This window comes from Palaemon carinicauda, chromosome 17 (assembly GCF_036898095.1).
Source record: "Palaemon carinicauda isolate YSFRI2023 chromosome 17, ASM3689809v2, whole genome shotgun sequence".
NCBI classification, from domain to species: Eukaryota; Metazoa; Arthropoda; class Malacostraca; order Decapoda; family Palaemonidae; genus Palaemon; species Palaemon carinicauda.
Genome location: NC_090741.1, coordinates 55,023,479 through 55,038,473, shown reverse-complemented (window position 1 = coordinate 55,038,473; position 14,995 = coordinate 55,023,479). Strand labels below are relative to the sequence as shown.

The 14,995-nt window shown below is 46.2% G+C and overlaps 1 protein-coding gene across 4 annotated transcripts in view; it reads right to left on the bottom strand.

The window, feature by feature from the left end:
- The window catches only part of Rad17 (Rad17 checkpoint clamp loader component), a 91,132-nt gene that overhangs the window by 46,197 nt on the left and 29,940 nt on the right, over positions 1 to 14,995 (bottom strand). For all 4 annotated transcript variants that reach the window (XM_068391012.1, XM_068391011.1, XM_068391013.1 and 1 more), the window contains one exon: positions 8,222 to 8,408. In XM_068391012.1, coding sequence (XP_068247113.1) covers positions 8,222 to 8,408 — 187 coding nt within the window. The remainder of the gene's footprint in view (positions 1 to 8,221; positions 8,409 to 14,995) is intronic.

The window sequence follows — 14,995 nt, the reverse complement described above, 5'->3', positions numbered from 1 at the left end:
AGGAGCAGCATGCGTAAGCGGGCGATCGTGCAGGGTTGTGCGATGGCGAGCAGCATGCGCAGGTGAATGATCGCGTGAAAGGGTGCGATGGTGATCAGCATCCGCAGGAGGGCGATCGTTCAGGGTATTGCGATGAGGAGCAGCATGCGAAAGCGGGCGATCGTGCAGGGTTGTGCGATGGCGAGCAGCATGCGTAAGCGGGCGATCGTGCAGGGTTGTGCGATGGTGATCAGCATCCGCAGGAGGGCGATCGTTCAGGGTATTGCGATGAGGAGCAGCATGCGTAAGCGGGCGATCATGCAGGTTCGTGCGATGGCGGGCAGCATGTGAAGGTGATCGCTGGCGAACTGGTGATCGCTGGCGAGCTGGTGATCGCTGGCGAGCTGGTGATCGCTGGCGAGCTGGTGATCGCTGGCGAGCAGGTGATCGCTGGCGAGCAGAAGGTCGACGCGTGTCCTGTGAGAGGATAGGTTCACGAGCAGGAACGGGAAGATCGCTGGCGCGTTGGCGAACATGTGTTTCTGACACACGATGGTGAGCAGGGAGTTCAGCAGGAACTAAAGGGTGGTCAGAGACCGCAGGGCGATGGTCCTCAAATGAGCGCTGACGCTCGGAAGAGAGCTGACGAGCAGGAGAGCGCTGGCGAGGGGGGCGAACCTCAGGAGAGAGCCGACGAGCAGGTGAGCGTCGGCGAGCAGGAGAGTCTTGGCGAGCAGGAGATCGTCGACGAGCAGGAGATCGCTGGCGAGCAGGAGAGCGCTTGTGCGCTGGCCCTGCTCGCGTAAGGGAAGAATCCCTTAGCCCCGAAGGGACCGTTGCCCGTCGGGTGACGAGTTCTCCAGAAGGCGAAGATCCGGCAGGAGATGGAGAGCGGTCCGCAGAGAGGTTCAAGGAGGGCGGAGTAGTCGGTTGAGGCTGACGAGGAGAGTCCCCCCCGGAGGACGAAGACCCAAAAAGGCGCCTCTTAGTCCCCCTGTAAGGGGAAGGGAGGCCCTTGTGGCGTAGAGGGCGGTGAGCCTTACGGCGGAGGCGGCCTCGGGGGAGATCGTCGGGACCATCGGTCCTCCGAAGGGGAGTCTCCTTCAAAACACTTCCCTCAGAAGGAAGCTGGGCAGCAGTCGAGACCGAAGGACTCACTTCCCCCTTCGAAGGATGCACGGAAGGAGGAGGAGAGCCTAGAGAACCATCACCAGCAACAGCACCTGCGTCGGAAGGCCCAGCCACGTCGGAGGCCTCTGTCACCACGACGTCGACAATAGACAGAGGGTCTACCTCCGCTACCACCGGCGACTGTTTAACAGCGGCCCCCAACGAGACAAGGTCAATAAGAGCGACCCTGGAGGGCAAGCCCTTAAGCCCCAGGGACGACCAAATCTGCAACAGATCATCACTGGATAAAGTATTATTATCAATAACCTCCCCCGGAGGAGGAGGGGGAACCGCCTCGCTATGGGAGGCGACGCCCTCTCCCCCCACCGAAGGTAGGGAAACAGAACAAGGGCCTGCGCTCCCACTCGGACGACTCTCCTTAGGAGGCGGACGAGGGGGAGCTTCGGAGGAGGTTTGGGCGGCGGAAGAAGAGTCCCGAGAACCTTCCTCCTTCAAGGCTAACCCCGGAGGAGAACGGTCTCTCTTGGACTTCTTCTTACGCCGACGGCCAAACCTCTCCCACTGGGAGGCAGACCACTCCCTGCACTCACGGCACATGTTATCCTGGTCGCACCGTCGGCCCCGACATTGAGGGCAGAGGGTGTGAGGATCCGTAATCACGTCCGACATGAAAGTCCCACAAGGACGGCCGGCAACTCCAGGGCATGTCCGCATATTAAATAAAAGAAAATAACTGAAGGTCAACTTCCAACCAATCACACAAGCTGTAAAGAAAAAGAAGAAAATTAAAGGCTGTCACGAAGGCGATGAACAGACACGTCTGATCACCGCCGAGCCAAAAGTGAAGTGGAGCAAGTCACCGGTGTGTGGAGGGGGGAGGGGTAGCAAGCTACCCTTCCCCACCCCCCGCTAACTAGCGCGGGGGTAATTAACCCTCGTTAAAAACTATTGGCTCGTCATTTCAGCTGCGCTAAAAGTAAACCCTTTGTAAATAGCGTGGTTTGTATTTCGGTTACGGAACAATTTAACATTTCTAAAATATCAGTGGTGCCTATAAGGAAAAATAGCCCAGTGAGGAAAAGAAATAAGGAAATAAATAAATGATGAGAATAAATTAACAATAAATCATTCTAAAATCAATAACAACGTCAAAACAGATAACGGATTTTGAGCGAAGCGAAAAATCTATTTTTGGGCGAGATAGCCATGTCGTTCTAATAGAAGGTTCCTATAAGTATTATCCCTTAGGAAGCTACTTATAGGAACCTTCCATCAGGATGACATGGCCTAAGCCCAAAAATGTACTATATAAACTATTAACAACGTCAAAAATCTTATGTCATATATAAATTATAAAAAGACTCATGTCAGCCTGTTCAACATAAAAACATTTGCTCCAACTCTGAACTTTGAAGTTCTACTGATTCAACTACCTGATTAGGAAGATCATTCCACAACTTGGTAACAGTTGGAATAAAACTTCTAGAATACTGTGTAGTATTGAGCCTCATGATGGTAAACCTACTTTGCTACACAAATCAAAAGCCAATTAATCTTTTTTCAAGTCAAGAATTAAATATGAGGGATGTGAGAGGGTTGTTCCAAGATCATTGAATAAACAAAAATAAATAGTCTTTCACTAAACACTGTACTGTTAATATCCAATGATTAACAGTAGCGATATTGCAAATCATATGTGCAACAGATTGGAAAAGGCAGCCAGAAATTGTGCAAAACTTATGCAGACTTTTAAAATTAAATACAGTAAATATTAAGGAAAGAAGAGTAAAAAGAGTTTAACTTGATAAAGGAAATGGAGAAATTACACAGATTTTAAGGGAAAAAATCATATTGCTGTAGGAAAAAAGTCACACTAGACAGATAAAGTTACAGAAGTGTCATCAATAAACTCCCATCCATCCATATACCAAGGCACTTTCCCCAATTTTGGGGGGTAGCCGACACCAACAATGAAACAAAACAAAAAGGGGACCTCTACTCTCTATGTTCCTTCAGCCTAATCAGGGACTCAACCGAGTTCAGCTGGTACTGCTAGGGTGCCACAGCCCAACCTCCCACATTTCCACCACAGATGAAGCTTCATAATGCTGACTCCCCTACTGCTGCTACCTCCGCAGTCATCTAAGGCATTGGAGGAAGCAGCAGGGCCTACTGGAACTGCGTCACAATCGCCTGCCATTCATTCCTATTTCTAGCACGCTCTCTTGCCTCTCTCACATCTATCCTCCTATCACCCAGAGCTTTCTTCACACCATCCATCCACCCAAACCTTGGCCTTCCTTTTGTACTTCTCCCATCAACTCTTGCATTCATCACCTTCTTTAGCAGACAACCATTTTCCATTCTCTCAACATGGCCAAACCACCTCAACACATTCATATCCACTCTAGCCGCTAACTCATTTCTTACACCCGTTCTCTCCCTCACCACTTCGTTCCTAACCCTATCTACTCGAGATACACCAGCCATACTCCTCAGACACTTCATCTCAAACACATTCAATTTCTGTCTCTCCGTCACTTTCATTCCCCACAGCTCCGATCCATACATCACAGTTGGTACAATCACTTTCTCATATAGAACTCTCTTTACATTTATGCCCAACCCTCTATTTTTTACTACTCCCTTAACTGCCCCCAACACTTTGCAACCTTCATTCACTCTCTGACGTACATCTGCTTCCACTCCACCATTTGCTGCAACAATAGACCCCAGGTACTTAAACTGATCCACCTCCTCAAGTAACTCTCCATTCAACATGACATTCAACCTTGCACCACCTTCCCTTCTCGTATATCTCATAACCTTACTCTTACCCACATTAACTCTCAACTTCCTTCTCTCACACACCTTTCCAAATTCTGTCACTAGTCGGTCAAGCTTCTCTTCTGTGTCTGCTACCAGTACAGTATCATCCGCAAACAACAACTGATTTACCTCCCATTCATGATCATTCTCGCCTACCAGTTTTAATCCTCGTCCAAGCACTCGAGCATTCACCTCTCTCACCACTCCATCAACATACAAGTCAAACAACCACGGCGACATCACACATCCCTGTCTCAGCCCCACTCTCACCGGAAACCAATCGCTCACTTCATTTCCTATGCTAACACATGCTTTACTACCTTTGTAGAAACTTTTCACTGCTTGCAACAACCTTCCACCAACTCCATATAACCTCATCACATTCCACATTGCTTCCCTATCAACTCTATCATATGCTTTCTCCAGATCCATAAACGCAACATACACCTCCTTACCTTTTGCTAAATATTTCTCGCATATCTGCCTAACTGTAAAAATCTGATTCATACAACCCCTACCTCTTCTAAAACCACCCTGTACTTCCAAGATTGCATTCTCTGTTTTATCTTTAATCCTATTAATCAATACTCTACCATACACTTTTCCAACTACACTCAACAAACTAATACCTCTTGAATTACAACACTCATGCACATCTCCCTTACCCTTATATAGTGGTACAATACATGCACAAACCCAATCTACTGGTACCATTGACAACACAAAACACATATTAAACAATCTCACCAACCATTCAAGTACAGTCAACATCTCAGCTTTCACACCATCCATACCAGATGCTTTTCCTACTCTCGTTTCATCTAGTGCTCTCCTCACTTCATCTATTGTAATCTCTCTCTCATTCTCCTCTCCCATCACTGGCACCTCAACACCTGGAACAGCAATTATATCTGCCTCCCTATTATCCTCAACATTCAGCAAACTTTCAAAATATTCCACCCACCTTTTCCTTGCCTCCTCTCCTTTTAACAACCTTCCATTTCCATCTTTCACTGTCTCTTCAATTCTTGCGCCAGCCTTCCTTACTCTCTTCACTTCTTTCCAAAACTTCTTCTTATTCTCTTCATATGACTGACCCAATCCCTGACCCCACCTCAGGTCACCTGCCCTCTTTGCCTCACGTACCTTGCGCTTTACTTCCTCATTTTTCTCTCTACATTTTTCATACTTCTCTATACTATTACTCTGCAGCCTTTCTTCAAAAGCCCTCTTTTTCTCTTCCACTTTTACCTTCACTCCTTCATTCCACCATTCACTGCCCTTCCTCATGCTGCCTCCAACAACCTTCTTGCCACATACATCACTTGCAATCCCAACAAAATTTTCTTTTACTAACTTCCACTCCTCCTCTAAATTACCAGTTTCTCTTACTCTCACCTCGTCATATGCCATTTTCAACCTTTCCTGATATTTACTTTTTACCCCCGGTTTTACTAGCTCTTCAATCCTTACTACCTCCCTTTTACATCCACCTACTCTATTCCCCCACTCTTTTGCTACAACTAATTTTCCTTCCACCAAAAAATGATCAGACATACCGTTAGCCATACCCCTAAACACGTGCATGTCTTTCAATCTTCCAAACATTCTTTTAGTTATCAACACATAATCCATTATGCCCTTTCTACTACTCTTCCATTTGCCACTCTTACCCATGTATACTTATTTTTATCTTTCTTTTTAAAGAAGCTAGCACTTATTACCATCTCTTGTTCAACACACATGTCTACCAGTCTCTCGCCACTCTCATTTTCACCTGGTACGCCATACTTCCCAATGACACCTTCTACCTCTCCAGCGCCCACTCTAGCATTTAAGTCACCCATAACAACTACATAATTCCTTCTACCCAGTCCTTCTACACACCTAGTTAATTCATTCCAGAACTCATTCCGCTCTTCTTCACTCTTCTCACTACCTGGCCCATACGTACTGACAAACGCCCAACATTCCCTACCCAACCTAACCCTTACCCACATTAACCTAGATGATATCTCCTTCCATTCCACTACTTTACCTGTCATCCATTCACTCAGCAATAACGCCACACCCTCTCTCGCTCTTCCCCTTTCAATCCCAGACACTCTACCAGACATTTCACCAAACATCACTTCACCTTTTCCTTTCATCTTTGTCTCACACAAGGCCAATACATCCATCCTTCTACTTCTAAACATACTTCCAATCTCACATCTTTTACTCTCTATCGTACTACATCCACGCACATTCAAACACCCCAAAACTAGAGTGCGGGGAGCAGTCACTCTCCCCCCAGCTCCATCTCCTTGTCGATGTCTCCCAGGAATTTTATACAGGAGAGGGGGTTCCCAGCCCCCTCGTCCCGTCCCATTTAGTCGCCTCTTACGACACGCAGGGATAACGTTGGCACTATTCTAATTTTTATATGCCCCCGCGGCATATGCCCCCTTCACTTTATACTATTAAGTATAAAGTGAAGGTCAAGAGCTAAAGAATAAGGTACAGTACACAAGGTCCTCAACTTACAAACTTAACTGGTTCCAAGTAGTTGTTTGAAAGATGAAATTGTTTGAAAGTCGAAATTGTTTGAAAGTCTAAGTTGTTTGAAAGTCAAAATTTTTATACAATTTGGCCTAGGATAGGCCTAACTTGAATCACATGCCTACGATTTACAGCTACAAAAGGCAACAAACAGTGGGGTTTCATATGAAATAGATATCAGATTATTAGAAATGTTCTTATGCTTACAGTACTGAATGATATATTGTTTTTATTACAGTACTGTACCTGTATCTCTTGATCTGAACTTTGTTATTTTCAGTTTGATATGTTTGTATCTCCAATGATTTAGAAGTGGAATATTTGTAAGTCTAGGTCCTTCTGCACATTTTCTAAATACAGTCCTGTAACAATCCTGTATGAGTATTCCTCAACATAGAAGCTACCCAAGATAATGATGAAGCTACCAAAGATAATGATGAAGCTACCAAAGATAATGATGAAGCTACCAAAGATAATAATGAAGCTACCCAATATAATGAGACTTGAAAATCATCTAAAATTATATGCAAAACATATTTCGTAATGAAGTTTTAAAATTCCATGAATTTGGTATCCCAATCTAACTTTCATAACTGTCAAGGACTAAGAATTTACAATGCACTAACAGTTTTTTAAACCAGTCATTTAGGTTTCTGCAGAGCTATAAATGATTTTCCCAACTCCCAACAAGTTCCAAACATGCAATCAAATTCTGGTAGTATGAAAAACTCATACAGTATTAGGAAAACAAAACTACTGTCTGTCATGAGGTTATCTCTAGATTGTATTCTAAATAATGAATTGGAAGTACAACATTTCTAATTAATAGAGGTTCTTCCATTCTCATTGTTGTATTAAAGAAAATTTTATAAAATTTTTCAGGATTGCCAATGAAATCAGACTAGGCCTTTCCCGAGACTTATAGTCCCAAAATGAGTAATTTTGAGTACCGTAAATATTCTTTAGCTCCCTGAAAAAGGGTTGCCACTTTAACCTAAGGAAAAAAAAAAAATTTCTTTTTGCCTAAATGCGACAGTATATCAAATTCTATCTTAGGGTGCCATTTTCATTTCTTGCAACTTATTATAAATTGGGACTCTTAGCTTATATATCTAGCTTCGATATCTTGGAATATACTGTAGATAAATCAAAGGTTAGCTATAATCTTCAATAATTCTACATAGTTTGTGTAACAATGGAAAGCATACCTTCAGAGAAAAAAACCTATTTTTGGAGAAAAAAAAAAAAAACGACCAATACGAAGATAATTTGTATTTTTCCTAACAATGCAAACCTTTAGCTATTTATTAGGGGTATTCCAGTAACACCCCTAATAAATAGCATAGGTTTGTATTAGAGTTACGGAACAAACCAAGAATACTACCGCAGTCCGTATACAGACTTATTTTACCCAGCTTCTTCCTCTGTCTCTAAAGCATTCACATCTCAAATTTGAAAGAACTACTAACTAATTGTTTTTAAAGGTATTCATTATCTATATGAAACAAAACCAAGATGTGACGATGCTTTTAGACTACAGTTGTTTATGGTGTTAATTAAATGAAATTCTATTGTCAAAATTAAATAATTTGACAAACTGCAAAACAAAATTACATTACGTATACTGTACCAACTTGAGTAGAATAATTATTCTTATAATATTTTAGATATATAGATTGCATAGTTAGGTATTACTGTATAGTTATATATCAGTAGCCCATACATAGATATCTAAACATACCTTAGCAATATATGAAAAGCAGAAGGGTCTCTCAAAAATACATTGGGAAAGTCTTCCACCAACATAAGGTTCCCAGCTCTTGAAGTCTTGCAGACACTGTTATATTTACTAGTTCGAATGAAGAAATCCTTAAACTGTTCGCTCTGGCTAACTGGCGCTACTGTATCCCCAGGTATCCAAGTTTTATCTGTGGAGTAAGAATAGTAAAAATATTGTGGTTTGAATCATATCCTATTTTATGGTACAATAAATGGTATTCCAAATATTCAAAATTGAATCTTTTAAATATGTAAAATCACATCTCAAACCTGATTACTGGAGGCCTTTTAATACAGACAGGCTTAAATATGTTATTTTCATTAGTAAAATAAATTTTTGAATATACTTACCTGATGATCATGTAGCTGTCAACTCTGTTGCCCGACAGAAATCTAAGGTCGGGATACGCCAGCGATCGCTATACAGGTGGGGGTGTACACAACAGCGCCATCTGTGAGTAGGTACTCAAGTACTTCTTGTCAACAAGAACTCAATTTTCTCCTCGGTCCACTGGTTCTCTATGGGGAGGAAGGGAGGGTCCTTAAATTCATGATCATCGGGTAAGTATATTCAAAAATTTATTTTACTAATGAAAATAACATTTTTCAATATTAATCTTACCCGATGATCATGTAGCTGATTCACACCCAGGGTGGTGGGTGGAGACCAGCATACATGTTAACATAAGAAGCTAAGTATCCCGTATTTCATTTTAGCAGTTATTCAAAATAACAAACATAAAATAATATAAGTTCCTGGTAAGGAAGTCGACTTGAACTATTACTCTGCCTTTTTTAAGTACGTCTTCCTTACTGAGCCTAGCGGTCCTCTTAGGATGCTGAACGACTCCTAGGTGCTGAAGTATGAAGGGCTGCAACCCAAACTAAAGGACCTCATCACAACCTCTAACCTAGGCGCTTCTCAAGAAAGAATTTGACCACCCGCCAAATCAACCAGGATGCGGAAGGCTTCTTAGCCTTCCGTACAACCCAAAAAACAACAATAAAAAGTATTCAAGAGAAAGATTAAAAAGGTTATGGGATTATGGGAATGTAGTGGCTGAGCCCTCACCTACTACTGCACTCGCTGCTACGAATGGTCCCAGGGTGTAGCAGTTCTCGTAAAGAGACTGGACATCTTTGAGATAGAATGATGCGAACACTGACTTGCTTCTCCAATAGGTTGCATCCATAACACTCTGCAGAGAACGGTTCTGTTTGAAGGCCACTGAAGTAGCGACAGCTCTAACTTCATGTGTCCTTACCTTCAGCAAAGCAAGGTCTTCTTCCTTCAGATGAGAATGTGCCTCTCTAATCAGAAGCCTGATGTAGTAAGAAACTGCGTTCTTAGACATCGGTAGAGAAGGCTTCTTGATAGAACACCATAAAGCTTCTGATTGTCCTCGTAATGGCTTTGACCGTCTTAAATAGTACTTAAGAGCTCTTACTGGGCAAAGTACTCTCTCTAGTTCGTTCCCCACCAAGTTGGACAGGCTTGGGATCTCGAACGACTTGGGCCAAGGACGGGAAGGAAGCTCGTTTTTAGCCAAAAAACCGAGCTGCAAGGAACATGTAGCCGTTTCAGATGTAAAACCTATGTTCCTGCTGAAGGCGTGGATCTCACTGACTCTTTTAGCTGTTGCTAAGCAAACGAGGAAAAGAGTTTTTAATGTGAGGTCCTTAAAAGAGGCTGATTGGAGCGGTTCGAATCTTGATGACATTAGGAACCTTAAAACCACATCTAGGTTCCAGCCTGGTGTGGACAACCGACGTTCCTTTGAGGTCTCAAAAGACCTAAGGAGGTCCTGTAGATCTTTGTTGGTGGAAAGATCCAAGCCTCTGTGGCGGAAGACCGCTGCCAACATACTCCTGTAACCCTTGATCGTAGGAGCTGATAGGGATCTTACGTTCCTTAGATGTAACAGGAAGTCGGCTATCTGTGTTAGTGGTACTGGTTGAGGAAACTGCATTCGCCTTGCACCAGCTTCGGAAGACTTCCCATTTAGACTGATAGACTCTGAGAGTGGATGTCCTCCTTGCTCTGGCAATCGCTCTGGCTGCCTCCTTCGAAAAGCCTCTAGCTCTTGAGAGTCTTTCGATAGTCTGAAGGCAGTCAGACGAAGAGCGTGGAGGTTTGGGTGTACCTTCTTTACGTGAGGTTGACGCAGAAGGTCCACTCTTAGAGGAAGAGTCCTGGGAACGTCCACTAGCCATTGCAGTACCTCGGTGAACCATTCTCTCGCGGGCCAGAGGGGAGCAACCAACGTCAACCGTGTCCCTTCGTGAGAGGCGAACTTCTGAAGTACCCTGTTGACAATCTTGAACGGCGGGAACGCATACAGGTCTAGATGGGACCAATCCAGCAGAAAGGCATCCACGTGAACTGCTGCTGGGTCTGGAATCGGAGAACAATACATCGGGAGCCTCTTGGTCATCGAGGTAGCGAATAGATCTATGGTGGGCTGACCCCACAGGGCCCATAGTCTGCTGCAAACATTCTTGTGAAGGGTCCACTCTGTGGGGATGACCTGACCCTTCCGGCTGAGGCGATCTGCCATGACATTCATGTCGCCCTGAATGAACCTCGTTACCAGCGAAAGCTTTCGATCTTTTGACCAAATGAGGAGGTCCCTTGCGATCTCGAACAACTTCCTCGAATGAGTCCCTCCTTGCTTGGAGATGTAAGCCAAGGCTGTGGTGTTGTCGGAGTTCACCTCCACCACCTTGTTTAGCTGGAGGGACTTGAAGTTTAACAAGGCCAGATGAACTGCCAACAGCTCCTTGCAATTGATGTGAAGTGTCCTTTGTTCCTGATTCCATGTGCCCGAGCATTCCTGTCCGTCCAGTGTCGCACCCCAGCCCGTGTCCGATGCGTCCGAGAAGAGACGGTGGTCGGGGGTCTGAACAGCTAATGGTAGACCTTCCTTGAGAAGAATGCTGTTCTTCCACCACGTTAGCGTAGACCTCATCTCTTCGGAAACAGGCACTGAGACCGCCTCTAGCGTCATGTCCTTTCTCCAGTGAGCAGCTAGATGATACTGAAGGGGTCGGAGGTGGAGTCTCCCTAACTCGATGAACTGGGCCAGCGATGAAAGTGTCCCTGTTAGACTCATCCACTGCCTGACTGAACATCGGTTCCTTCTCAGCATGCTCTGGATGCATTCTAGGGCTTGATTGATCCTTGGGGCCGACGGAAAAGCCCGAAAAGCTCGACTCTGAATCTCCATACCTAGATAGACAATGGTCTGGGATGGGACGAGCTGGGACTTCTCTATATTGACCAGGAGGCCCAATTCCTTGGTCAGATCCATAGTCCATCTGAGATTCTCCAGACAGCGACGACTTGACGGAGCTCTTAAAAGCCAGTCGTCCAAATAGAGGGAGGCTCTGATGTCTGCTAAGTGAAGGAATTTGGCAATATTCCTCATCAGTCTGGTAAACACAAGAGGTGCCGTGCTTAGGCCAAAGCACAGGGCTTGGAACTGGTACACAACCTTTCCAAAGACGAACCTTAGGAAAGGTTGGGAGTCTGGATGGATGGGGACGTGAAAGTACGCGTCTTTCAGGTCTAACGAGACCATCCAGTCCTCCTGCCTGACCGCTGCTAGGACAGACTTCGTCGTCTCCATCGTGAACGTCTGCTTGGTGACAAAAGCATTGAGAGCACTGACGTCCAGCACCGGTCTCCAACCTCCTGTCTTCTTCGCTACCAGGAAGAGACGGTTGTAGAAGCCCGGGGATTGATGGTCCCGGACTATGACTACCGCTTCCTTTTGTAGCAAGAGCGACACCTCTTGTTGCAACGCTAGCCTCTTGTCCTTCTCCTTGTAGTTGGGAGAGAGGTTGATGGGAGATGTAGCTAGAGGGGGACTGCGGCAGAACGGAATTCTGTACCCCTCCTTTAGCCACTTCACAGACTGAGCGTCTGCACCTCTGCTCTCCCAAGCTTGCCAGAAGGTCTTGAGTCTGGCTCCCACTGCTGTCTGGAGAGGAAGGCAGTCAGATCCTGCCTTTTGCGGACTTGGAACCCTTCTTGGATTTGCCACGGCGACTGTCGGCACGGGTACCTCCTTTGCTGGAGGTTCTGCCACGAAAGGGCGGGATGAACCTAGTTGCAGGTGTGTCTACTGCTGCAGGACGGAAAGGTCTAGGCACGGAAGGTAAGGTTTTAGCCTTACGTGCGGAAGATGCCATCAGATCATGGGTATCCTTCTGGATAAGTGAGGCAGCCATCCCCTTGATCAGCTCCTCCGGAAACAGACACTTGGAGAGAGGAGCAAACAACAACTCCGACTTCTGGCAAGGTGTGATACCAGACGACAAGAAGGAGCAAAGATGTTCTCTCTTCTTAAGCACTCCCGACACGTATGAAGCCGCAAGTTCACCAGACCCATCCCGAATGGCTTTGTCCATGCTAGACATGATCAGCATGGCAGAGTCCTTATCCGAAGGGGAAGTCTTTCTGCTTAAAGCTCCCAAACACCAATCGAGGAAGTTGAAGATCTCGAAAGCACGAAAGACTCCCTTCAACAGATGATCCATGTCAGAAAAGGACCAGCAGATCTTCGATCGTCTCATCGCCAGCCTGCGGGGAGAGTCAACCAGACTTGAGAAGTCGCCCTGGGCAGAGGCAGGAACTCCCAAGCCGGGTTCCTCTCCCGTGGCATACCAGACGCTCGACTTGGAAGCAAGCTTGGTAGGAGGAAAGATGAAAGCAGTCTTTCCCAGTTGCTTCTTGGACTGCAACCACTCTCCCATAACCCTCAAAGCTCTCTTGGATGAGCGTGCGAGAACAAGCTTGGTGAAGGCAGGAGCAGCAGACTGCATGCCCAGAGCAAACTCGGAGGGAGGAGAGCGAGGGGTTGCAGACACAAACTGTTCTGGATACAAGTCCCTGAACAAGGCAAGGACTTTACGAAAGTCTAGGGAGGGAGGCGTAGACTTGGGCCCTTCAAAATCGGAGTGCGGTTCATCCAAATGTGCAGCTTCGTCATCTGATACTCCATCATCCGAAAGCTGAGTAGGAAGTGGCAAAGGCGGAGTAGAAAGCTGAACGACTGAATCCGGCAGCACGGGTGCATGCGTAGCTGCTGCGGATCCAACATCATGCCGCTGCTGGTCAGTCTGCGAGCTGGCAACAACAAAAGCAGAGTGCTGGTGCGTGGGAGGGGTTGCCGTGGGTTGCGGAGCATGCCGTATGGGATGCGGAGCATGCCGCATGGGTTGCGGAGCATGCCGCATAGTGTCAGAACCCGGCAGCTCTACAGCACCTTCCCACTGCTGATGCGGTAGCTCACGCATGTTAACGGATGGTGCAGCAAGAACATGCGTCTGGCAGGGTGGACTGCGCATCGGTGGTGGAGCTTTCACAGGTGGAGTGTGGGAGCAGGCAGCCGCAGTATCTGCTGAGCGCACAACCGCGGAGGGTTGTAGGTTAACAGGTGCAGTGTCAACCTTCTCAGCATGATACTCTTGCATGAACGCAGCAAGCTGAGACTGCATAGTCTGCAGCATGGACCACTTAGGGTCTACCGTGGTTGGAGCAGCAACAGACAGAGCAGTAGCCTGTTGTGGAACCACTCTACCTCTCTTGGGAGGTGTGCAGTCATCGGAAGACTGCGGCGAGTCCGAACTGACCCAGTGGCTACACCTGGGCCGTTGGACTCGCTCGGAAGGGACCTTACGCTTGAGAGGTCGTGAAACCTTGGTCCATCGTTTCCTCCTGGAAACTTCTTCCACAGACGAGGAATGGTAGGGCTCATTCATCTGTTTGTGGATGGGACGATCTCTGACAGATACGTCCGCAACCACTGAGGGTACACCCGTACGCTGATCAAGGCCTGCCGAACCCTTTGGTCCTTCGATATTGCTTCTCCCCTGGGCTTGGGAGCTTGCAAGAGGTCCCGGACTGGGAGGACGACTGGCACGCACAGATGTACCCTCATGCGCAACACTGACACTGACACTTTTCACATCACTAGCACTGATAACACTTCCCACTGCACTTTTCGCTTTCAGCTCTTTGACATCTGCCAAAAGCTGATTACGGTCATTAGCCAATGACTCCACTCTGTCAGCGAGAGCCTGAATAGCACGCATCATATCCGCCATGGATGGCTGAGCACTAGTAGCAGGGTCGGGAGTCACCACTACAGGGGAAGGAAAAGGTTGAGGGGCATGGGGAGAGGAAAAATCCACAGAGCGAGAAGAACTCCTCCTGATTCTCTCCTTCTCTAACCTACGTGCATTTTTAAGGAATTCGTTAAAATCGAATTCCGAAAGCCCAGCGCATTCCTCACATCGATCTTCCAATTGACAGGATTTACCCCTACAATTGGAACAAACGGTGTGAGGATCTATGGAGGCCTTCGGAAGACGCCTAGAACAAGCCCTAACACTACACTGCCTGTACTTAGGGACTTGAGACTGGTCAGACATCTTGAATTGTAGAAATAGTCAAGGGGGGGATTCCAAAATCTAGCAAAGTTCATTAACAATTAATCCAAATTAATTCCAAAAGCTTGCTAAGCTAATGATAAAGCTTCCTGAATAGCGAAGGCTAAAATCTAGAGTGAATACATCACCAAATCGTGAACAACAACTCCAGAATTAACAGCGTATCCAAGTAGGTCTTGCCGGTGGCACGACAGAGGAAAAATTGAGTTCTTGTTGACAAGAAGTACTTGAGTACCTACTCACAGATGGCGCTGTTGTGTACACCCCCACCTGTATAGCG